This window comes from Fonsecaea erecta (assembly GCF_001651985.1).
Source record: "Fonsecaea erecta strain CBS 125763 chromosome Unknown Scaff4, whole genome shotgun sequence".
NCBI lineage: Eukaryota > Fungi > Ascomycota > Eurotiomycetes > Chaetothyriales > Herpotrichiellaceae > Fonsecaea > Fonsecaea erecta.
Window position 1 is genome coordinate 95,142 of NW_017387247.1, and position 23,881 is coordinate 119,022.

At 51.4% G+C, this 23,881-nt stretch overlaps 11 protein-coding genes across 11 annotated transcripts; 6 read left to right on the top strand and 5 right to left on the bottom strand.

Moving 5' to 3' along the window:
* Positions 1–452: 452 nt before the first annotated feature.
* Positions 453–1,385, bottom strand: AYL99_04767 (hypothetical protein; the record flags this gene model as incomplete). The annotated part of the gene is made up of 1 exon (XM_018836279.1): positions 453–1,385. The coding sequence occupies one exon, from the start codon at positions 1,383–1,385 to the stop codon at positions 453–455; it is 933 nt and encodes a 310-aa protein (XP_018693132.1).
* A 1,365-nt stretch (positions 1,386–2,750) lies between these two features.
* On the bottom strand, positions 2,751–3,447 carry AYL99_04768 (hypothetical protein; the record flags this gene model as incomplete). Its single annotated transcript, XM_018836280.1, has 3 exons — positions 2,751–2,833; positions 2,889–3,303; positions 3,379–3,447. 3 exons carry the CDS (start codon positions 3,445–3,447, stop codon positions 2,751–2,753), a joined length of 567 nt encoding a protein of 188 aa, XP_018693133.1.
* Positions 3,448–3,983: 536 nt separating this feature from the next.
* On the top strand, positions 3,984–4,975 carry AYL99_04769 (hypothetical protein; the record flags this gene model as incomplete). The annotated part of the gene is made up of 3 exons (XM_018836281.1): positions 3,984–4,128; positions 4,185–4,322; positions 4,383–4,975. 3 exons carry the CDS (start codon positions 3,984–3,986, stop codon positions 4,973–4,975), a joined length of 876 nt encoding a protein of 291 aa, XP_018693134.1.
* A 2,346-nt stretch (positions 4,976–7,321) lies between these two features.
* AYL99_04770 (hypothetical protein) lies at positions 7,322–8,854 on the top strand (the record flags this gene model as incomplete). The annotated part of the gene is made up of 2 exons (XM_018836282.1): positions 7,322–7,667; positions 7,719–8,854. The coding sequence occupies 2 exons, from the start codon at positions 7,322–7,324 to the stop codon at positions 8,852–8,854; spliced, it is 1,482 nt and encodes a 493-aa protein (XP_018693135.1).
* An 845-nt stretch (positions 8,855–9,699) lies between these two features.
* Positions 9,700–11,631, top strand: AYL99_04771 (hypothetical protein; the record flags this gene model as incomplete). Its single annotated transcript, XM_018836283.1, has 1 exon — positions 9,700–11,631. One exon carries the CDS (start codon positions 9,700–9,702, stop codon positions 11,629–11,631), a length of 1,932 nt encoding a protein of 643 aa, XP_018693136.1.
* A 277-nt stretch (positions 11,632–11,908) lies between these two features.
* On the top strand, positions 11,909–13,773 carry AYL99_04772 (hypothetical protein; the record flags this gene model as incomplete). Its single annotated transcript, XM_018836284.1, has 2 exons — positions 11,909–12,176; positions 12,272–13,773. 2 exons carry the CDS (start codon positions 11,909–11,911, stop codon positions 13,771–13,773), a joined length of 1,770 nt encoding a protein of 589 aa, XP_018693137.1.
* A 529-nt stretch (positions 13,774–14,302) lies between these two features.
* On the bottom strand, positions 14,303–15,307 carry AYL99_04773 (hypothetical protein; the record flags this gene model as incomplete). Its single annotated transcript, XM_018836285.1, has 1 exon — positions 14,303–15,307. One exon carries the CDS (start codon positions 15,305–15,307, stop codon positions 14,303–14,305), a length of 1,005 nt encoding a protein of 334 aa, XP_018693138.1.
* A 282-nt stretch (positions 15,308–15,589) lies between these two features.
* Positions 15,590–15,946, bottom strand: AYL99_04774 (hypothetical protein; the record flags this gene model as incomplete). Its single annotated transcript, XM_018836286.1, has 1 exon — positions 15,590–15,946. The coding sequence occupies one exon, from the start codon at positions 15,944–15,946 to the stop codon at positions 15,590–15,592; it is 357 nt and encodes a 118-aa protein (XP_018693139.1).
* Positions 15,947–16,233: 287 nt separating this feature from the next.
* Positions 16,234–17,251, top strand: AYL99_04775 (hypothetical protein; the record flags this gene model as incomplete). The annotated part of the gene is made up of 2 exons (XM_018836287.1): positions 16,234–16,253; positions 16,312–17,251. 2 exons carry the CDS (start codon positions 16,234–16,236, stop codon positions 17,249–17,251), a joined length of 960 nt encoding a protein of 319 aa, XP_018693140.1.
* A 2,803-nt stretch (positions 17,252–20,054) lies between these two features.
* On the top strand, positions 20,055–23,081 carry AYL99_04776 (hypothetical protein; the record flags this gene model as incomplete). Its single annotated transcript, XM_018836288.1, has 1 exon — positions 20,055–23,081. One exon carries the CDS (start codon positions 20,055–20,057, stop codon positions 23,079–23,081), a length of 3,027 nt encoding a protein of 1,008 aa, XP_018693141.1.
* A 93-nt stretch (positions 23,082–23,174) lies between these two features.
* AYL99_04777 (3-hydroxyanthranilate 3,4-dioxygenase, variant) lies at positions 23,175–23,732 on the bottom strand (the record flags this gene model as incomplete). Its single annotated transcript, XM_018836289.1, has 3 exons — positions 23,175–23,227; positions 23,290–23,645; positions 23,704–23,732. 3 exons carry the CDS (start codon positions 23,730–23,732, stop codon positions 23,175–23,177), a joined length of 438 nt encoding a protein of 145 aa, XP_018693142.1.
* Between the last annotated feature and the right edge of the window lie 149 nt (positions 23,733–23,881).

A 23,881-nucleotide genomic window follows, 5' to 3' on the forward strand; every position in this document is an offset into this window, starting at 1 on the left:
AGGCCGCTAAAGATGAGAAAAGCAGATCTCGATAGACACTGAATCTTGCGTTAGGAAGTGGCATTGGTTGTTAAGGAAGAATAGGAGCAGCCCGTGGGGAAGCTACATGTCAGCCTGGTGGCCTCATCCGGTACATATCTTCCCATGACATGAGATGTTGATCCCGCTACAACTCAATTGCCTGAGCGAGTGGGTACTTCGCTCTTCGGAGAGACGAGGTCGTGACTGGGTGCAGCTTATGGGACAGGTAATGGTTACTGTTGTCATACTGTATACGATACAGGCTGACCACCTTGAGTCTTCCGTCGAACCCACACAACTCGCTCCATAAATGCTGCAACGCAAGTTGTATTCAAGTTTCCATGCAGCAAGCTCGACATCGCCGTCCATTCCTAAACCCCCTGCTGGAAGGCAATCATGTCTTGGAACGACAGAAGACTAAAAAACACCGATCAGAAAAACCTCGCTCGGACCATGGATCGTAGTCGCGAGTCGTAGAGGTCATCGTGGAAAAGCTCCACGATCCGTGGTTGCCAACCGCCTAAGACGGCCCGGAAAACCGTCAACTCTGCTTTCACATTGACCTGGCGAAATTCTTCCTCGTTCTCCCTGGCAAGGGCGAGAATCTGGAGTCCACAACGAAACAAAAATGCAACCAGCATACAGTGATGTTTGACTGTTGTGTGTTGTCCGTTGACACGAGAACACCGCTGGCTTCGGCAGCACCACGGTTTCTCAAAAGCTGCGTTGGCGAGGTAGAGGCCGTGGACGAGGTAGACCGATCGTTCAAGTGCCTTTAACGAAGGCAGTTGTGGTTCCTCGGGTTCCACAACGTTCTGCCTCTCGTTAGATGTCCGGCTTTCACACAACCACTTGCTCTCACGCTTGTACTGTTTGAGCAGCTTGTCCAGAAGATAAGAAAGGGCGACTCGATAGAAGACAAAAATCAGACGGCTCATGCCCTGCGCACTCTCCTGACACCAGACCGCAAGTCGGTATGCTTCAAGCTCGGCACATAGTTGCGCGATATCACCATTAACCCCCCTTCCACAGAAGCCCGCATTCTCCCAGGAAGTCATTCCAAACGCCTCAACCGTTTCACCCGGGGCGAAGCTTGCTAAGATGCTGTCAAAGGAGCAATTACCATGGCTGAGGCACGGATAATTTCGAAAGTATTGCCGGTCCACGTCGTCACGGAGAATGCTGCACAAAGAGTCCACCGACCTCGGAAAGTCGACGAAAGGGTCCATGTACTGGGCGTTGATTCGAAATTTCTCGATCTCCCTACGAAGTTTTTGTCTTCCAACTTCTGCAGAGGCAAATTCTGCGGGCGATGGCGCATTGGTGGACAGTTGCAGTTGCTTTATGATCTGAGGATCATGCATTTTGGCGAGGAAACTGCCTAGTCCTGCACCCAGCAGCTTAAAAAAGCACTCGAAGCCTCGGCCAAGCATGAATGCACCCCGATATATATATCGGGGTTCCGTCCTTTCGCGACTTTGTGTATTTTCGGGAAAGACTTCGCCGAATATGAGTGAAAGTGGCCGTAACGTCCCCCACTCAGAAGTGAGCAGGATCGATCTATCCGCGTCACAGTAAAGGGGCCTGGGGACATGAATACCCGCCCGTCTCTGAATATCGTACAACGACCCTTTGGATAGCGAGTCCAACGAACAACGAAATGGGAAACATTGAGCCAGCGCTCGGCATCTGGACGAAATAGTTCCGTCAGGCGGAGGGGAAGAGGGCTGTGAGAACAACACCAGTGCTGCTTCGTGGACACTCTGCAAGTCGGGTCAGTGATAGTCAAGGAGGTTGGTTTGGTTCATATGGCTTGAATGAGGGGAGGCATGCAGCTATAGGAAAATGAAAAGCATTTTGCCCTTACTATTGGTTTTGTTTGATCATCTGAAACTGTGAGAGGAAGATGGTGAAGGACCAGCAAGGCAGGTAAGGATGGGTCAGGATTCAGCTCACTACCTCCGCCGGACTGGTCACGGAGAGTTGCTTGGACAACGGTTGAGCGTACTGTACCCGGTGGGATAGGCAATGGGAGGATGGCGTATCTCTCATTTTGCTGTCTGTCGTTGAGACCATTTAGGTAGCCTTCAATGACAAGAGCGTATCCTAATGGCACCGAGGGTTGGGTCGATGAATTAAGGTGGACCATATCTTGATTTGGTCTCTGATGTGCGTTTGCGCGATGACGATCGCCGTCCGTCGTAGGAGAGTAAACACGGAGGGATAAAGACCAAGAACTCTTTAATACATTGGCAGTTAACTGTAGAAGATAAGAGGATGTGTCCATCGAACTGATCCGGCGTGCTGAAAATGAAAGAGGGGAACTTGACAAGCGCAGAATAAAAGTATGGGAAGGAGTATCTGAGGCTGCGGTTGGGACGCAAGAGGGTAGCATCTTGTGTTTTCGCGAAATGCTCCGGTAGGCACGACACACACCGAAGGAAATCCTGGCTCAACTGAAGCAATAACTGGCAAGCACAACCATATCGGCAGTATGCATGCAAATCTATTCATGATATCCATCTCCTGTCCAATCGGCGAACGGTTTCTGTTTGCTGAATGGGCGTGTGCACGGCGTGGAGAGCTCTGAGTCGCGGCGGTAGAAAACGTTGAGGCTGCATTGTACATTCCTGTGGCATCTATCTCCCCAAAATACCTGGACCCATCTGTGAACGTTTATTGAGATATGAAAGAAACGTGGGGAAATTGTCCACCTGAAAAGCGGCCACTTATGATTTCCCCGGGTATTTGGCCTTTCCGAACGAGAAAGGTACATAACGGTACTTGATCATATGTTGGATCTGCCGCCTCACTTGGACCGATTGTCAGTGATAATATTCGCCGCCCAAAGTAATGTATCGACTTACTGGTCAGGGAGAAGAGGATCAGCCAATACATGACGAGCACAGGCCAGAAGACAGGCAGATTGAAGATTTCGAACCAACTGCAGATGAAGCTGATCGTGATGGCTCTCGTTGCAGAATGCCAGAACTTGAACTCTGGTAGCCTTCTGATGAAAGGTCTGAACTCATCATCATTCTTGGTGGGCAAAGCTGAGCCCTCACCATCTTCGAGACCCTCGTCCTGCGACAGACTGGGATCAAATTTGGGCTGGAGGAATGCGAGGAAGAGGTTGAGCAGGTAGATGCCCAGACAATAGGCGACAATGTACCAGCCCTGGGACACGACGATCCGAAGGAAGAAGAGAAGGAGGAGTGTGGCGGTTGCCGACCATCGGTAGGCGACATAGGGGGTTGATTTGTCGAGGTAGGTTTGGTATTGCTTTACAAGGACTCTGTTAGCAAACCTGATACCCGGTTTCCTCCTTGTGCTGGGAGTGACTTCTCATTCTCATACCCTCAGGAGCTTATTGCTTTGTGTACTTATGGCGTCGAAGGGGGTAGTTTCCGGCTCCGGCCCATCCATCGTGGCAGCGCTTGTTGGTAGGGACGAGGAGATATAGGGTCTGCGCATGCGCTTCAGGTGTGATACGGGGCAGGGCGTGGGAAAGGTGCGCACTTCTGGAGAACTGTAAGTGCAACAAGAAACAAACTTGTCGTGCGCGAAATGATGATATTAGGCGATAAACAAGGAGTTGACACAGTGGTAAAATGTTGAAGGTAAGGAGTCCCGTTTGTTGAAGCCACGTCTTGTTTTTTCGCCGGTGGCAGCCTTTCACAAACGTTTGGAGTGGAGGTTCCAGGTCGCAGGGCAAATTCAAACTGCGCCTCACATTGTGGCAACCAGCATAACGGATCATCTGTTGTTCCGTTCCCCGGCCCCTGCGGCGAATCGTCGGGGTTCGTCCAACCTGCGGAGAGAAGCAGCCGAGGACAAACAGGAAAGTTGCGGCTGTCGTCGGCGGTGCAGAAAGCTCTCTCAATGCTTTCTTGCAATATGTAAAGCACCACTCTTCGAGATCTTCGTGGTCTCCTTGATATTACATAGCGACAACCTTCGCAATGGCTTCTCTGCGGTTATTCTCCCGTCCTGCAGCTGCTCTGTCAGCTGCACCACGGACCCTTCCTCGGCTGGTCCGATTTCAATCCACCTCCAGCAGCTACGAAAACATTCTAGTATCTACTCCCAGGCCAGGTGTTGGGCTCAGTACGCCTCAAAGCCTACTTTTATGTTCATGGGAGAGCAACATCTGACCATTTTAGTCACACTCAATCGTCCGAAGGCGCTGAACGCCCTCTCCAGCGCGTTATTTGTGGAATTAAATGATGCTCTCAAGAAATATGAAGAGGACAAGGACATCGGTGCCATTGTTTTGACAGGAAGCGACAAAGCATTTGCAGGTAAAGACAACACATATACTCCTGCAATGACGTGTACAGACACTGACGGAAAGTGGATAGCCGGCGCCGACATCAAAGAAATGGCCCCCTTGACCTTCTCCGATGCCTATGTCAATAATTTCATCGCTCCCTGGTCCTATATGATGACCTTGCGAAAACCGGTCATTGCAGCGGTATCGGGGCATGCTCTTGGTGGTGGCTGCGAGCTTGCTATGATGTGCGATATTCTATACTGCACGAAAACCGCAAACTTTGGACAACCTGAGATCAAGCTTGGGACCATCCCAGGCGCCGGAGGTTCTCAGCGCCTCACCGCAGCTATTGGGAAGAGCAAAGCCATGGAACTTATTCTCACGGGCAACAACTTCAGCGGTGAGGAGGCCGAGAAACATGGTCTAGCTGCCAAAGCCTTCGAGGGGGGGAACAAAGAGGTCCTTGAGGGTGCTCTGAACACAGCCGAAAAGATCGCCAGCTACAGTCGGGTGGCTGTCATCGCGGCCAAGGAAGTTGTCAATAAAAGTCAAGACCTTGGGGTGCGAGAGGGTGTCGAATACGAACGGCGTATCTTCCACAGCTTGTTCGGCAGTCAAGATCAGAAAATCGGCATGAAGGCCTTCGCGGAGAAGAAAAAAGCAGAGTGGACGAACTCATGATATCAGTAGTGACGGAGTCGAGACAGCAGGGTGATCACCGATCACATTCCTCAGAGCTGAGTCTGGGTTTCTTGTATAGTACGATAAGGAAAGTGGTCTAGTAGAACGGGATATCAAGCCAAAGGACAAGACTGGACTGGAAAAAGCCCGTTGACGACGATGTCATTCCTCGTATTCAACGCCGTGGTCCCCTAAGTCCGAATTTCACACGGCCGCATTGCACGAATCGTGAATCCACTATGCGGCGTCTAGTTCAGAGTGTGTATGACTATTGCTCCGAATATTGGCGTCTTGGAATAACTTTTCTATCTCGTACGCAACCGCTGACATTGTTTAGGCCACGGGCAGGCACGACCCACCTACACCTCCACCATATCTACCGCTGTCAGACACTATTACCTTTTACCTAATTACCACACAGCGCCTGTTAGAGCATGATACCAGGATACCAGGATACCAGTTACAGGTCTACAGTCGTACAATCGTACAACGTGGTGAGGGGCTCGAGCTTGGCACGTTCCCCCGATATACTACAGGTGCGCCTGCTCCGCCACACCATCCGGGGTTAGGTAAGTTATGTTCCCTGGTGCTTGTACACTGCCAGCCAAAACAGGGATAGGACCACCGCCCGTAACGAGTTCTCAGTTATCATCAAGTACCGAGTACAGAGTACGCTCGTATCCTCGAGTCACTAAAATCGTTGTCAGAAAGGGTTCCCCGAGCAACCTTCTGAGAATGGGTCCATCTGAACAGACGGCTATGGTCACCTGCGGAAGATGCGTTATCAAGGAGACACTTAACTCCAGTCGCACACCGCATCTGTCGAAGGATTGGGCTAGGCGAGACCCAAGAGCACAGCAGTCGTTGTAACGCACCATAGCACATTCAGGCCCGTTGGGGTCTATGTATAGCGGGATCCATTTGACTTGAAGTCCCAAAGAAAAACAAGTCTCACTGGACATGATTCGAGGACTAAGGAAGCGAATAGCAAGGCAAAAATGAACAGCACTTGCCCTTTCTAGCTATTCTGATCGTGCTTTGCAATCGACTGGTGCTTGGATAGTATCCCGTACCAGCATTATGTTCATCCCCACCTCCCGCCTCCCGCCGCGCCCTCCGCCTTTTGGTGTTGGGCGTCACGCACGACGTGACGGTACGGAGTATGGTGGTTGGTAAGAAGGCAAAAGTCGAGTGTAATACTGCCCAAAAGGACGAGGATGATCTCACTCCGCGTTACTCCCTAACCTCAACAGACGAGCACTCGAATTGTGCATAAGTATTGTCTCCAGATGAATCAGTCAGCGGTGGCGGGGGCTCGGCTTTACCGATCCGGAGTGACAGGGTCCGTTTAGATAAACACCGCTAACTGTCTTTTACCTGGCATGCCCAGCTGGGACGGTGGATTTCCTGGGTTGTGTGACTCAATTCACGGAGACAAGACTAGTAGTAATCCCAGATTTTAAAGGCCGTGCCAAGGGACGGACTTGTTACTGATCGATGACACTGGGGAGAGAATCGACTTGCCAGAGAGGATGCGAGGCGTGAGTACGATGACATTTGACGTCGCTGCCATTTCAGCTCTCCTGCAGACTGCTCTTCTTTCTTGCTCATTCATGATTCTCTCACCCTCATGACTTGAAAGCGAAACCAGTCATTCGTCGCTCCGACTCGAATTGTTCCCGTCGTCGTAAGAGCTGTCAGCACTGAACGAGATTCCAAAGCCTCGTCGGGCCCACCGTTGTTGAGTTACTGCTTACTCGACAAGGACTGCCCTACACCTTCCCAGGACAAAGGCTTTTTGCCAGATGAGAACGGTCGTAGCCTGCTGATTGAGCTATCCGGGCCGAGTATTGGTGGGGTAGCGGAGCTGGAGCCCTGCGTCGAGTGCTACCCGTTACGAGTCTGTGAGCGTCCTCATTTCCCCCCAAGACACAATGACCCCCACAGCGGTCGTCCCTTGAGCCAACGTGGTGAGGAGAGACGGACGACTATCTCGCTAATTGATTCGCCACACTCTTTCAAGATGGGCTAGGGCGTTATGGAATTCAAATCCAAGAACTTTGGTCTTGGAGTTGCTGGCCTGACGAAGGCATATGGTGGGCTTTGTTCCACAAGGGTTGCATCAGTGATCGTTGACTAGTAGTACTGGTGGCTTTGGGTTGCTGTATCGGAGCTTACCTTAGAGTGTGAGCTTTCTTTGGTGCATATATAAATCGTGCTCTGCCCAAGTGTTTCGGCTGCCGATCCATCTTCTCTTCTGCGACCTCGACGTGAATCACTCAGTGTTGACCAAAGCCCACCGCAAGCAAACAATTTCAGCCTTACTTACATAGCACACTCAACAATATGGCTCCTTCAGCAACCACGGATGGCCCCACCCAGGGATACCAGCCTAAGCACATCGAGGAGCGCCTCTTCATCAATGGTGAATTCGTTCCTTCCAAGTCCGGGAAGAAGTTCGATATCATCAACCCGAACAATGAGAAGTTTGCGGCATCTGTCTATGAAGCTGGTGCCGAGGATGTTGACGAGGCGGTCAAGGCGGCCCAAGCTGCTTTCCCTGCCTGGTCTGGTCTTTCTGCCGCTGAGAGACAGGGCTATATTGAAAAACTGGCCGACGCCATCGAGAAGAACCTGGAGGAAATCGGATACCTAGAAGCCATTAGCATGGGCAAGCCCTACATCGGTGACTGTAAGTCCACCGACTTCCTTCTCATCAGTGGCACGAACTGACGCTTTCCAGTTTTCGGTCAAGTCGCCGTTCAAATTCTGAGATACTTCGGCAGCAGAGCCCTCGACGTCCAAGGCGACTCATCCCTGAACACCAAGGACATGGTGAACATCACTTTCCGCCAACCCTTTGGTGTCTGTGGCGCCATCATTCCTTGGAACGTTCCCCTCCTCATGTTCGTCAACAAAGTCGGCCCTGCTCTGGCTACCGGTAACACTTTGGTTCTTAAGTCTTCTGAGAAATCACCCCTTTCTTCTCTCGTCATCGGGAGACTCTGCCAGGAGATTGGCCTGCCTAAGGGTGTTTTGAACATTCTCAGCGGGTTCGGGAGACCTTGTGGTGAAGCCATTGCCAAGCACATGGACATCCGAAAGGTCTCCTTCACCGGTTCAGTGATTGCTGGACGAGCCGTCAAGAAGGCTGCCGCCGAATCCAACCTCAAGAACGTCACCCTGGAACTGGGAGGAAAGAGCCCATTGATCGTCTTCGACGATGCTGACCTGGCAAAGGCTGTTCCCGCCTCTGCTTTCTCCATCCTCGCCAACTCTGGCCAGGCTTGCATCGCCAGCTCAAGAGTGTACGTGCACGCTAATATCGCCGATAAATTTATGGAAGCCATGAAAACCGCCATGGTCCAGATGGGCGTGTCTGGAGATGCCACGGTCGCTGGTACCCGGCGAGGGCCTCAGGCCGACAAGATTCAATTCGACCGCGTCATGAGCTACCTCAACTATGCGAAGGAGAAGGGCTTCGATATGCCCATTGGAGGTGGCCGTGAAGGCCAAACTGGCTATTTTATCGAGCCCACCATCATCGCCAACGCCCCTGAGGACTCCAAGGTCATGAAGGAAGAGATTTTTGGACCTGTCGTGTGCGTCAACACTTTCACCGACGAGGAGGAGGTGCTGAAGCGCGCCAACGACACCGAATACGGACTGTACGCAAGTGTATTCACCAAGGATATCTCGCGTGCATTGCGCGTGGCGAAGGCCCTCGAGGCTGGATCGGTGGGTGTCAACTGCACGAGCCCGACTATGGCCATTGACATGCCGTTTGGTGGCTTCAAGCAGAGCGGTGATGGCCGTGAGTTGAGCAAGTATTCCACTGACTATTGGACCGAGCTGAAGTCTGTCTTCATCTCCCTGTAAAAGAAAGTTGCTAGGATGGCCTGAAGTTTGAGCCTATAATTACGAAAGTACTCACGACCAGGACAGATAAAATGATTCATTACAAAACAATCAAAGATCAATCTATCTTCCTGTCTGTGCCTTTCTTTAGTAAAATGACCGTGCTGGCAGTTAAAAATGCCAACAGGAGGTGACGCTTTGCATTTGTTTCCTGCAGATTCTGCTCTCGGTGGCCGCAACCGGCATGATTTCGCTCTAGTTCGGTGCTACATAAACTAGGGGAGCCTCTCGGCCATACAATCTTCCAAATATGTGTTCGATTGGCTGAAGGCTACCCTTGTTTGGCGTCAGGGTGTACTCAGAAGTCAACTGGACCTCGTTAGCTCTATGTATACTCCAGGGGTATGCTGTCATGTCTAATGAGGCTCCCAGGTTATTCTTGATAAGGCCCGCCTCTGCAGTGTACACGATATGAACGTACAAACTTTGATATTTGGCTTGATCCGAGGGCCGGAATTCAAACGAGTTGCCGCCAGCTTCAATGCGACTGCTCCACTCTGCATTTCAGGGACCGGACCCGGACGCAGACACGGACTCCGGAGGATGAAAGAAGTCCTGGTGCCCACACGAGCCACGATCTGAATGCATTTGATCCCAGGAGCGCCTGGTTTCCTACTGCTGGCTGTCTGCTAGACGACAAATAGATCTGAGATGATGTCCATCGTGTCTTGAAAACTGGCAGGAGGTTGACATGAAGGCCGAGGAGGCGGAGGGCGGTCAAAATACACCCGCGTCGGAGTTTAGCATGCACGTTCAAGCCAAGAGAACGAAGCCAACTCCTATACAATTGAATCAATTGTGCAATGATGGTGGCCGCTACCGAGCTTCCGCCACCTCCGCCTCCTACTGATACGCCAGGTCTGAGAGCAAATCGGGCTTGTCGGCCTTGTGTTCAGATCAAAGCAAAATGCGTTCCTCTGGAAGGATTTACCAACTCGATTTGCGTACGATGCCACCGGTTGGGCAAGTTCTGCACAACTCCGGCACCGCTGCCACGTAAACGGCGCAACAATGGAAAATCAACCCGCGTGTCGCAACTAGAGGAGAAGGTCAATACTCTGACAGATCTCTTGACCTCCAATGACGGCGCTCTGATTCCACGGCGTAGTGAGCTCGATCTTGTCGCTACTCCAGGTGGCTGTGCCCAACACTCCCAGCCTACTCATCCTACTATCCCCGAAAGCGATGCTGGCTTTGCAAATGCCCAATGGTCAGCCTCGCTTTTGACTCCAAAGTCACTAGCGCCTGCGAACGGAAGCAATAACAACAACGCCACATTACAGACTCAGTCCACCACATCTCCTGGCACGGCCTGTGCAACTCCTATGAAGTCTGTGGAACCGGCTGGTGCAGATGCAAGCGACCACTTTCGAATAACCCTGGCTCCCGTGTTGGAAGAAAAGCTGTTCAGTGACTTCCGCACACAGATGAACCAACACTTCCCTTTTGTGGTGATTCCACCTCAGACAACGGCTGTTGCCCTTCGTCAAGAAAAACCGTTCCTTTTTCGGACTTGCATTACTGCCGCTGCTCAAGCTGACCCGTCACTCCTGAAGCAGCTGGCAGATGATTTGATGAGATACATTGGAGAGCGCATGCTCATCAAGGGGGAGAAGTCTCTCGATCTCTTGCAAGGGCTTTTGGTGTTCAGCTCTTGGTATCAATACTACAATCACTTCAACCCCCAGGTGATGAATCTCCTACATTTGGCAACTGCTATGGCCACAGACCTGGGGCTGAATCGGTCTAGACAGCCGGCAGTATTGGCTCCATTCGGCATGGTGTTTGATACTGCAGAGATGTTCCACGGCAGATTAGTCAAACAAGGCGTTCAGACCTCTGACGACCGACGAGCCCTTCTTGGAGTTTATCATCTTTCTGGACAATTGTCATCCTGCTTCCGGAGATCGGATCCTATGCGCTGGACTCAGCACCTGGAACAATGTTGCAATGCTCTTGTCGCTGCAGCCGAGTATCCCTCTGATATCTATGCTGTCCAGCTGGTCCGACTGCATCAGGTCATAGAAGCATATTCTCCCTCCCTCGGCTTGATGACGACATCGACTGTGCCTCTGCGGAGTCTCATGAGTTGTTTCGAGAAAGACCTGGAGCGATACCAGGAGGGTATACCTCCCAGCCTAGCAGGAAACCATCTTTTCCAGATCCAGATTCAGAGTGCTTATATTTGCCTCTTCGAGACCATATTCACAATCCAGGCGGACAGAGCATATCACCGAGCCGAAGCATTACATGCGTGTTTGGATCATATCAGTCAGTTGTTTGACTATTTAGAGGCCATCCCTGGGCAGTATGTTCCCAACTTGACCTTCTCATTCTGGCTGCATCTCGTTCACGCCTTGGTTGTTCTCGCCAAAATGTCGTTCCTCGTCCTCGATGGATGGGATTTGCGATCAATCAGGGGCTCCGGAATGAACTTTCCGTCCACTATAGATCGGGTTGCGCAAAAGCTGGAAACAGTCTCTCACCAGAGCCTTGCCTCCGGAGACACGCCGGCAAATAACGCTGTTTCAACGCGCTTTAGCCTGTTCGCTGAGAAAATGCGCCATTGCAAAAGGTGGTACGCGAGCAAGCTGAACGCAGAAACCAGCGATTCAGCCTCAGGGGTCGAAAATGGTGCGCTTCCAGATAGCATGTCTATGGAGGACTTATTTGGGAGTTTCGAAGACGGCAACTGGCCGGACCTGGTGTCTGATTGGAACGCCAACATACACTTTTAGTTCTGCGGAGAGCAAAGACACGCGGTCGATATGACATCCATGGATTCGACTATCACTTTGGAGCCGTAAACTCCGATGGACTACATCAGCCTCGACCTTGTACATCCACCATGGTGGGGACCGGATACGGAGTGAAGGGACGAAGAGTTGGTTCACCCACCGCACTCCCTGATCTGGGCAATTATAAACATGGCATTTCCATGTTTCTTTCGAATGTCGACCTCCTTTCCCAGTCACCCCTTAGCAGTCTGTTTTCTGGAGCGCCGCATTCGTCAAAATGAAGCCGCAAGCTGACCCCTCCCTCCCTGATTCGGTCGTGGCCTCAACGATTGTTGTTACTCAACCTGCTGGCAGCTGTGAAAATGAAGAGCCGGGCCAGACATCTTCCTCCAAGGGAGATGACGAACATCAATATTTGGGACCGCGGGCCTTGACACTTTTGGGCTGCTCCCTCTTGCTCGTTATATTACTCGTCACTCTCGATGCCTCCATTCTTGCGACTGCCATTCCAAAGATCACAGATCACTTCCATACCATCGCCGATAGTGAGTCATCCCCTTTGTTATACCGGCGATAGCCAGCTGCGGAAGTCGTTGTCCGTTGCGGATGGTTCTCCAGACAAGCTGACAGATGTTGGCAGTCGGCTGGTACCCTGCAGCTTACATGATAACAAATGCATCTTTGCAGCCTCTCACCGGAAAGGTGTTCACATACTTCTCACTGAAGCTTGCCTTTCTTGCTTTCGTCGCCGTGTTCGAACTGGGTTCCTTAGTCTGTGCCCTTTCCTCGTCTAGTACAATGCTGGTGGTGGGGCGAGCAGTGTCTGGTATCGGCGCGTCGGGTCTGATGAACGGAGTCCTCACCATACTTGCTGTTGCCACTCCTCCTTCTATCCGACCTACCGTGATGGGCATCCTCATGTCTTTCGCTGGAGCTGGACAACTCATCGGGCCGCTGGTTGGCGGTGCTCTGACTGAGCATGCCTCGTGGCGATGGTGCTTTTGGATCAACCTTCCCGTCGGAGCAGTGACAATAGTAGCCACAATATTCATCCGCTTCCCAGAGTACAAGGCTCGCAAGGCAAACTGGACATTCCGAGACATGATACACGACTTCGACATTACTGGATTTGTTGTTTTTGCGCCCGCATGCATGATGCTTCTACTCGCACTGGAGTGGGGCGGAATCACCTATCCATGGTCCTCCGCTACGATCATCGGGCTCCTCTGTGGATCAGCAGGGGCATTCACATGCTTCTTCGTTTGGGAGTACCGCCAGGGAGATTCTGCCATGATTTCAATATCGCTGATACGGAAGCGAGTCATTTACAGCAGTTTGATCAATGCCACATTGCAATTCGGAGGCTTATTGCTCTACGGTTATTACCTGCCTTTGTGGTTCCAAGTGGTCAAATCGGCGAGCCCAACCATGAGTGCAGTCTACATCCTCCCAACGTTTGGGCTGCAGATCTTCAGCGCGATTCTTGCTGGCGCCCTAACGTCACGGTTCGGCTATCTTGCACCATTTGCCGTGACGGGTTCAGTCTTTGTCACAATATCAGCGGGACTGATCAGTACACTTGGTACGCATACGAAGCCAGGGAAGTACATTGGGTACCAGATCCTCAACGGCGTTGGGCCAGGTCTCTCAATGCAACAACCCGTCCAAGCTGTCCAGTCCATCGTTTCCCCTGCCATGCTTCCCATTGCAACGGCTACTGTGGCGTTCTCACAGACGTTCGGCGCTGCGCTATTCCTCAGCCTTGGTCAAACCACCTTCCTCAACCTCCTTCGTCCCGCCTTGCACACTTATGCGCCCGATGTGAACGCACAGGACGTGATCAACAGCGGCGCCACGAACTACCTCGCCAAGCTCCCCACTGGGGCGGACAACGACGGTATTAGGGATGGTGTGCTGCTGGCATACAACGACGCGATCACCAAGACGTTCTACCTCGCTGTGGGATGCGGCGCTGGTGCCTTCGTGACAAGTCTGGGACTGGGGAAGACCAAAGTTCCGACGAAAAAGGAGAAGAAGGGCAAGGATGCTGAGAAGGGGAATGGAGGCAAGGAGCAGGGCAAGAGTTTAGGTGGTCCTGGGGACAGTGGTAGGGGTGGAAAGGAACTGAATAGCACATCGTGAGGAGTTGAGGCAGGTAGAACACGGTGTATGGTCCTCTGCTTCTCGTGTATTCCCTTCGACATCGAACTATCTCTCATCTTGTCTGGGAAGGGTGTGAGAATGTAAGAAGATATGGAAGATGATCACCTCTCCTCTACTCACATTTACACCAATGGCGCTCGACGACGAACTCAAAATGTTGAAATCATGGAGGTGTCAACAGGAGCTCCAGCTAGAAACACGGTCGATCGGTCTTGTTGGTCTTTTCTTTCAGTCTAATCATATTCGTCTAACTATCTAGTATAGATAGAGAACACCACTTTTATCTGTTGACCGATCGTTCTCCTAAGTCCTTTATACCGCGGACTTCAATAGAAACAGCCGTCTACTTGTCTAGTCCCTCTAGTTCCTTTTGCTTTTGTTCCGTGAACGCATGGGACATAGGCCGTTTCTCTCTGCCCCCCAAAAGCGAGGCTACCTTGCGCTTCAGTTCTCGAGACCACATTCGAAACTCACCCCTGCTGGTGTCTGTGGGCAACAAGCTGGCGCTTTAAGCACCGAGTTGGAGTAGTGACTTCACCGTATCCACAACACTTTCCTCTAGACTTCGGTACTTCAAGCCGAGCACTTCTTTCGATCTCGAGTTATCGTACTGATAGATGTCTTGAGGCATATCGCTTTCGATCTTGTCCGGCAGCTTACTAGCCAGTTCTGGGAAGCGGTGCTTGATAATCTGAGCAATGTCGGCATTGGAATAGAGGCCCGCTGTGCAAAAGAATCGTTTGCCACCTGCTTCAGGAATTTCCAGGGCTTTGACGTGAGCAAGTGCTACATCCCGAACGTCAACCCAGAGATAGGCGCCTGTGGGAGGGAGACCGGATTCTTTGGTACGGCCTTGGATCATATTTCGGATTCGCTCGTTGGACGTGTTGATGGTCTCAAGGGAATTGAGGTAGTGCACAACCGGCCCAAGGACGAGTGGTGGATTGATCGTCGCGACGTCGAAGTTGGGCTTTTCTTTTTCGACAAACTCCCATGCCGCCCGCTCAGCGAATGTCTTTGACGCACGGTATGTGGTTGCGGGATCCTGTGTGGCTTCCTCTTCTGTAACCGGGTTCCAGTTCTTCTCGCTGTAGACCTTCTCATGCGACTTGGGGTTAATGATTGCTGCAAAAGAACTGGTAATGACTACCCTCTTGACAGTAGGAGCATATTTCTTGACGGCCTTGAGAATTCCAGTAGTACCAATGATGGCAGGGTCCAAGAGATCTTTCTTGGGGTCCGTAACATTGAAGTGGAATGGCGACGCGGTGTGCAAAACGCCTTCGAAGGGAGGATCTGATTTGACGGCCTCGTCAAAGGCATTTTCTTGTGCGATGTCGCCAACGATCACGTAGTTGAGTTTATCCTTGGGTTGACCAGGATGATTCCTCAAGATCTTTTGGCCCTTTTCCGGCGATCGTACGGTAAAGACGACAGAGTGGCCATGCTGAAGCAGGTAGTCAACGCAATGAGCGGCGATGAAGCCGGATCCACCTGTCAGGAGAACTCTCATATTGTTCGGTGATTGATGGTAACGTCTTCTGAAGATTGTGGAGGAGAGGATTAGACGTGAATGAAGGAGTCCAAGATGATTCGTTTTATCGAGCAGCATCAAGACTCTTTATACCTTCCATTCGCGGCCTCGGATAGTTGATACGTGTCGGCTGTTATCGGTCAAAAGTCCGTTATGACAGAGATAGTCACCTTGCCAGAACAAATGAGCCAATGTAAGCACGTCATCATGTTCCTGACGCCAACCAGTAGGCGAATCCAACCCTAGCGTTTTTAAAACTCTTTATCCATTCGCCTCATTATGGAGTTGGTTGACTTCATCTCCGCTAAGCCCGTCGTAGTCGACATCGTCTCTCCACATGCCACGCTCTTTAAGGGCTTTTTGGGTCCAGTTCGGATATAACATAGCTTGTTCCTGTGGGTGATCTTGAGTCGCGAGCCAGACCATTCTTCTCAGACCCCGCCGGTATTGTTCTGCCTGTGTTGGGTTTATGTCCGGAAGTGCCTTGAGCTGTATAACGACATGGTTAGGGGAAACACTGCGAAGGTCGCGATAGGACGTGTAGCCGAGGCGGATCAAGAGACTGGCTGTCTTGGGAGTGATGGCCAAGTCGTGTTGTAGCTGTTGCTGTGCATTCATCTTCCACTAGATGCCTGATTTATCTACTCGTGAATGGTGGGATAAACCGTGTAGACAATTCCAGGATTCCAAAAGAAATACATTGATAGTCCTGCTCTGGCAGTGCGTATTCGTATCACAATATATCTGGTTGGTAGGGGTGGCGCATGGAGAGGCCACTAGGCTGGACCTAGAGGGGTGAAGTTGTGAAGGCTGCGGAGAAATCGTTGCCTCCCGCATAACACTGGCCGCGGCATTCCTAATTTCATTCCTTCGCGCAAATCATCCACACGGACTTACCCAGCACCATGGGCAATGATGGAGGAAGGTGAGTCGAGACTTTGTCACCGTGAGACATTACTGCCCGGTTTTCTGACAGTTGACAGTATTCCTACGCGACGGGAGCTCGTCAAGGAAGCGGCGCGGAACCCGACAGCCACCGAACTGAAAGACAAGCAAAAAGAGCACCTTGCGCATCGTTGGTCGACCTGTCCAGTCTCCCATAAGCCCCTTAGAAGACCTATTGTCTCAGATTACTCAGGCGACCTCTACAATAAGGATGCCATCATTCAGTTTCTGCTCCCCGCCGAAGCCAGCTCCGTCGACAAGCAAGAGTACGAGAAATTTATCCAAGGCCGCATCAACAGTCTGAAGGATGTAGTCGAAGTGCGATTTGAAACAGAACAGGATGAGAAGACCAAGTCAGATAAATGGATCTGTCCTGTCACATCCAAAGAGCTCGGTCCGAATGTTAAGGCAGTTTACCTCGTGCCCTGTGGCCATGCCTTTTCGCAAGAGGCCGTTAAAGAGACGAAGAGCGAGGGGAAATGTGTCCAATGTGGCACTCCGTACGAAGAAAGAGATGTCATACCTATTCTTCCTTGCACCGAGAAAGACAAGGCGTTCGTGATCGAGCGGATAGAGGCCTTGCACTCTCTGGGACTCACGCACTCCCTGAAGAAAGCCAGCGGGGGAAAGAAGCGGAAAGCAAATGGTAACACCAAGTCAGAAAAAGGACAGGACGCTTCGAAAGTGCAGGCAACCGGGGTAAATGGGCACGAGAAATCAATGCCGGCTAACACCTCGCGTCCTTCGACAACCCAATCAGGAACCTTGACGTCAAATATGCCTAATGGGATTAAGGATGTCGCAACCGCCAGTCTCACTGCCCGAGTCATGGAGGAGGAAGAAGCTAGGAAGAAAAGACGACGTGAGAACGAGAACATCAGCTCCCTGTACTCGAAGAAATCAGACGACCAGGCTCGAAGAGGCGGCGACTTCATGACTCGAGGATTTTCGATCCCTGCAAACGCCCGACACAAATAGTCACAACTTCACAACCTCATAACCTCAACGAATGCTGAAGCAAGCTTACGTCCCGTTGGGCGGAAAAACATTTGACCGACTCCCGTGGCGGTACTAGCCAATGTCGAGCGCAAGTATGCCGCCCTGTTAGTCAGATGGCATTGATACCATCTTTCAGCGTACAGCAGACGTTTGGCTCTCCGTCAATGGCCTTTGTGGGACCCCCGCCCTTGGAACGAGCATTCATAATCCAACGCCTTCGGCCTGTCGAAACAACGACAAACGGATACAGGTGGCCTATCACACATATTCCTGTCCAGGGATCGCGCCGAATTCGGCCGTTTCAAAGCTGGCTTGCTCTTCACGTTGGCTTATTGGAGGAATAAATGTAGCTCCTCCTGGAAGTCATCGACCTTTTTGTTCGAGATGGAATTTCTCATCGAGTGTTCCGCCTTTACTCCGTAACAATACCGATCCTTTTCATGGCTGCTGTGAAAGGAGTCAAGGGTCCCGGTGATGGTCAGCTCCGAGTCAACATGCGCGTGGCAATACCGTCATTGGCGTTCCCGAAAGATTTGATTCCGACCTTTGGGACTATCCAGATGAATTTCAACCGGTTGATATAGTCACAGAACGTGGCACTTTCAGCTACCTTGTCTGCCCCCATTGTGAGCCTTGCCCAGACCACGGCCACAGAGAGGACTGCCTTGTTATCGCTGCTAACGGCGCCTGCTCTGGAAACGGGAAGCAGAACTTCGAGGTGAAAGCAGGCATTGGTGTCTACTTCAGCGACGCCTTGCCCCACCATATACAAAGGAAACTCCCCAGCCAAATATCGACAAATCAGCAAGCAAAAATGATAGCGACGATCGTTGCCCTTGCGCAATTGAGAAGGATTATGGAGACCAGCCAGACATCGGATGATGTGAGCACTGTAAAAATCCAGACGAATTCGAACTATGTTGTGCAGGGAATGACTGCATGGATGAGAAAAATGGGCGAAGAATGGATTCCGCACCGATCGCGGTACTCCTGTTGCAAACTCTGATCTCTTCCAATTGCTGAGCAAAATGGTCAATTAGATACAGGATACTCTAGCCTGCTCAGTGTATTTCTGGCGTGTCCTCAGAGAATCCAACAAAGAGGCGGACAGGTTGGCTAAAGCGGCTCTGACAACTTCTGCTGTTGAGGATCCTGAGTTGGAGCTATGAGCAGGGGCGGTTGGAAACCCCATTTTGAACCATTCTGTGTTCCACACAAGATAATGTTCTGCCGTCTAGCTTCAAAGCTATCAATGGAAATACCGGGTCGAGACCTCCATTATCAACGCACCCTTTGCGATATGGTGGTTATTGGAGGCTTCCAGAGCATCAACAAGAAGATGGGACGGAGGCGGAGGCACCAAATGCAGGCGTGTTATATGTAGTTCCCGGCGTGCTGTTGTGACCCCGAAGCCGTCGGACCACAAGTGAGCCTGAGTCGTGCCTGTCTCATGTACTGAACGTTGCTATTGCACTGCTGTCAGGCACCACCAGAAAGAAACAAGTTACCTGAGTCGCTTCATCACCCTTGTTTTTGGCAATTCACCTGATTCATCCTCCTGTTCATACCAGTTCCATCCTCATGGCTGGTTCCTTAGACGTGACTTGTTGGGGCGAAGTCATGACGGATACTTGCACAGCTTTGCCCGGCGAGGGCCGCAAGAGACTCAGAGAGACTCTTATGACATTTTCTGCTCAGACCAAATCACATCCAGTCTCGGAGAACCAACACCCCCGACCATATTGTACACTCTGCATGATGCGTTCACTCAGCGCAAAGTTGGATCTCGGCCTCAACATCCGCCGTCGCCCTCGCGCAGTTGTATCATCCACCGAGGTCCCGGCCACCAACGGCCAGCCATCGAGTTTCGCGACTACCCCATGACAGGCATCGAAGTTGGTATCTGCGGCTACTTCCCTGTCGCAGCGAAGCAGCCTAAGGCATTGACTCTCTTTATGTACAGGCTCCATCTTAAACCCTGGCCGAAACCTGACGACGACTCTTCTGATGAGGAATTTGAGCATGAAATATGCAGTCACAAAACAGAGTTCGACCAACTCGATTCGCAAGGACAGCAGACACTGTTATCCCAGTACGGAGCGGAGCTACTTGGACACTTGAACTTGATGTTCTAGGACAAGGTGCAGATCCCGATTCGCAAGAACAGCAGAGACGACTTCAGCACGAGGTGGAGTTACTTGGACTCGATATTCTAGAAGAGTTCAACCAACCGCATTGATCCCGATGGTTTGTTATTCTCCTCGTGGAAAGAGCAGACAGGGAATCTTCAGGAACAACAGTCGAAGTGCGTGCTCTGCCTTTTCCCAGTGGCTGGCGCGGAAGGTTGGAGTTACTACACAGTGGAGCTGGTACAGTCCATTCAGCCACAATGTTGACCTGCTTGCAATGATCGGGAGAGGAAATCTATTTCACAAAGCAGTGAAACAAAACAAGGCTACATGGTGTCTGGCAAGCCACCCCATTGTCTGATGAGCGGCAGAATGAGATGGGGATAACAAATAACATGTAGATAGCCGTTCAGTCAAAGTCTATCAACATCCATTAGCAAATTTTGCTCCTGGCTTTTTCCATTTACTTGAATCCCCTTCACTGTGACCTAGTTCAATCCGCGAATACGGAGGAAATGCGCTCCAGACACTATTCGCCGTCGTTCAACATCGTCGTACATCATTGGCACCCTTAAAAGCGGCGTTTATTCCGCCTCACGGTTTACGCGTGAAGCGCGTCGACCTTTCTCATTTCATTGCTGCCAGAAGGACTCATGCGACCATTCGTTCAATCGCTCCATTGCCGAGACTTCCGACTACTAGAGAGTATCGCTCGCTCGCGGCCGTTCCTTATACCCTACAATCAGCATCGAGAAACTATCAAGCCGACCGGCAAGCCATGGCTCCCTACCCAAGGTCAGCGGAGAGGAGCAAAATCGGTGTCAAGGAAGAAGGTGAAGGAATTACAACAGGGTACGATCCAGGCTGAACCTCTCCCCGACCTGCCTGCCGATGATGAGCCCCAGTACCCGACGGTGCTCCAAGGCGCGAAATCCAACATGGCCAAATTTGACAACTGCGTCCTGCTCACGCGAGTCGGCAATTTCTACGAATTGTACTTCGAACAGGCGGAAGAATATGGGCCTCTCCTAAACCTCAAGGTCGGCCACAAGCAGACCAAGCTCGGTCCTGTTGCAATGGCGGGCTTCCCCTTTTTCCAGTTGGACAGGTTTTTGAAAATGCTTGTACAAGATCTCAACAAATACGTTGCCATATGCGAAGAATTCTTGGTCCAGGCCTCTGGCAAGGTCAAATCAGGTGGTCTCAAACACGACCGTCGTGTGACAAGAGTGATTACTCCGGGAACATTGATCGATGAGAAGTTCCTCGATCCATACGAGTACAATTTCCTACTATCTGTTCACCCGGAACCAATGGTCACCGACCCGAACAATGGTAGCATTCCGGAAGCTCCAAAGCCTGAACCTGAGCAGAAGATCGGTCTTGCTTGGCTGGATCTATCCACCGGTGACTTCTACACGCAGACCACTGGCCGTGGCTCATTGTCTTCGGCATTGACCAGAATCGATCCCCGGGAGATCATTCTGCCTTCTGACGTTTCTGAAGAAATTCACAATGAGGTGCAGAAAATCGTTGGTTATGATCATCGACTCCTGACAGTGCACGAGACGAAGGGTGTCTTTGTATCCATGACAGAGTGGAACGAGATGCTCGAGTCCCCCGTTCCTGAAAATTCAGACAGGGTCTTTAGCACAGCAGAAAAAAATGCTGGTCACTGGCTTCTGGACTATGTCCGCCAGCGGCTGCAGGGTTTGCAACTTCGGTTGCAGCCTCCACGTCAGAGGGAGCTCCAGGCCATTCTGAATATTGATCGCAATAGTCTAAGGGGCTTGGAGATTCTGGAAACCTCACGAGATGGTCTTGGGAAAGGCGGTTTGTTTCATGCCGTCAAGAGGACCTCAACTAAAAGCGGTGCTCGTCTTCTCCGAGACCGTCTCACATCGCCATCAGCGTCTCTGAGTGAGATCAATGACCGGCTTGACCTGGTGTCAGTGTTTGTTGAAAATGAGGAATTGACGGAATCTTTGATCTTTCGTCTTCGACGAACATTTGATGTCCAACGTATTGTTCAAAAGTTTGCCCTGAACAAAGGAGATGCTGATGACATGCTCTCGCTAGCGAGCGCCATCGCTGAAACCATTGCAACGAATGAGCTTTTGAGTTTATCGGAACGAGATTTGAAGATGGCGGAGACCCATGGGCTGAATCAAGCAAACGTGATACTTCCTCTGCAGAGGCTGTTACGACGTTTTGAGCTGCAAGGGCCGACTGAGCTTCAATCTCTGATTTCTTCGGCCATTGACGAGCAAGGCCTCATGCAGAAACACCGTCTTGAAGAAGACGAAGCGGCAAGTGTGGCAGCCATGGCACATGATGTCGTCCTACAAAGTGCTCCGGACGAAATGGAGTTGTTGCCCAAAGCTGCCAGAACACGGACCAAGTCAGAAGACCAGAAGAAAGACGAGATCGAACTCGAGGAGCCATGGATAATGCGTCGCAGTGCCAGCGAGGCGCTGCTACAGCTACACGAAGAGCTAGATTCACTGCAAAGAGAAAAAATCAGCCTAGCGAATAGACTGCGAAAGGAACTATCTGCGCCTAGTTTGATACTCAAGTCCACTCCGGGCCTGGGCCACATCTGCCATATCCGTAGCGCTACAGGATTTAATCGAGAGAAGCTGGAATCGCTTAATGCAAAAATGGTCTCGTCTTCGAAGAGTACTCGCTCCTTCTATCTGAGCGACTGGACACGGCTGGGCCGACGGATTGATCAAGCGGTTTTCAACATTCGGGACGAAGAAAAACGGATCTTTACCACGTTGAGGGAGCTTGTCATCAAGAACCTGGTCACCTTGAGGCGCAATGCGGCAGTCATCGACGAACTAGATGTTGCAAGCGGCTTTGCTCTCCTCGCGAAGGAGCAATCATGGGTTCGGCCCATCCTGAATAATGGTACCGAGCACAAAATTATCGGGGGCCGGCACCCTACCGTCAAAGAAGGACTGGAAGAGCAAGGCAGATCTTTTGTCAGCAACAATCTCATCCTTGACCACAACGAGCGCATGTGGCTAGTCACAGGGCCTAACATGGGGGGCAAGAGTACATTTCTCCGGCAGAATGCTCTGCTTACGATCCTTGCGCAGGCCGGCTCATATGTGCCAGCCGTCCACGCGGAGATTGGGCTTGTGGACCAGATCTTCAGCCGGATAGGCGCTGCGGATGATTTGTTTCGAGATCAGTCTACTTTCATGGTCGAGATGCTGGAGACTGCAGCCATTCTCAAACACGCCACTCCAAAGTCATTCGTGATCATGGACGAGGTAGGTCGAGGCACGACCCCTGATGATGGCACAGCCGTTGGGTATGCGAGTCTGCACCACCTTTATCATGTCAACAAATGCCGGACGCTTTTCGCGACCCATTTCCATGCACTCGCGGACATGACGCGGAGTTGGTCAAAATTGGGCTGTTACTGCACGGATGTGCTGGAGGACGAAAATGGCTCATTCATGTTTCTGCATCGGTTGAAGAAGGGTATCAACAAACACTCCCACGCATTGAAGGTTGCGAAATTGGCTGGACTGCCTCCAGCAGCGCTTAAAGTTGCAGAAGATGTTCTGCAACAGATTACGGCGGAGAAGAGTAAGAAAGAGGAACAAGGACCTCCATCAGAGGTAACAGGAGAAAGGGGAAAGGCATTGATGGGCGCAACCGGGTGACTACCGGTTTCGTCTCCTCATTCGTCTGGAAATCTCGGAGGCTGTTGAATCTCACCTGGTGCAGGTTTTGATGTTGCGACTGTGCCACAATTCTTACATGTCCGGGCAGCCATATCGTTCTCGAACGCCAGTACACCTTCCTTGATCTGCGTGCCCAGGTCTGTGAGGTGGAAGCTTGCCTCGTGGACAATGTTATGACAATTCTTACAATACCACCTCAGCGTATCAACCGAGTCCTCCGGCCGGGGCTGTTCTAGGACGACGCCCACGGTGTCCGCAAACCGGACAGGGTTATGAGGAGTGTTGGGAGGTAACAGGAACATCGAGTTCTCGTGAATGGGGATGTCGACGGGCGTGTGTGGTGTGGTTGATGTATCCATGGTCTTGAGCAGCATGGATCCTTTATGCTGGTAAAAGAACTCGGGTGTTGTATTGATGTGATAGTCTGTTCGCGCGTTTGGGCCTCCCACGACCATTACAGTCAGACCACCAGTGGAGGACGAGGGGGCATAGACACAATAGTTGTTGATAGGCGGTCTGAGCAGGTGCGAGTTGTCTTTGAGCCTGGAAGACTGGTCAGCGAGAACCTGTTCAACACAAACCCACTGAATGTTCTTGGTACCATTTAGGCAGATTCAACGCGCCAGCCATGGTGGATTGGCCTCTGGAGGAAAGTTGTATCAGTTTAGAGGGGGATGGACGCTGGCCCGACCGTGCAGCAGCAGCAACGAAGGGTCTGATTTGTGTACAGCTAACTGGAATGTATTTGTATGAACTCTTGACGACATTCATTGAGTGCG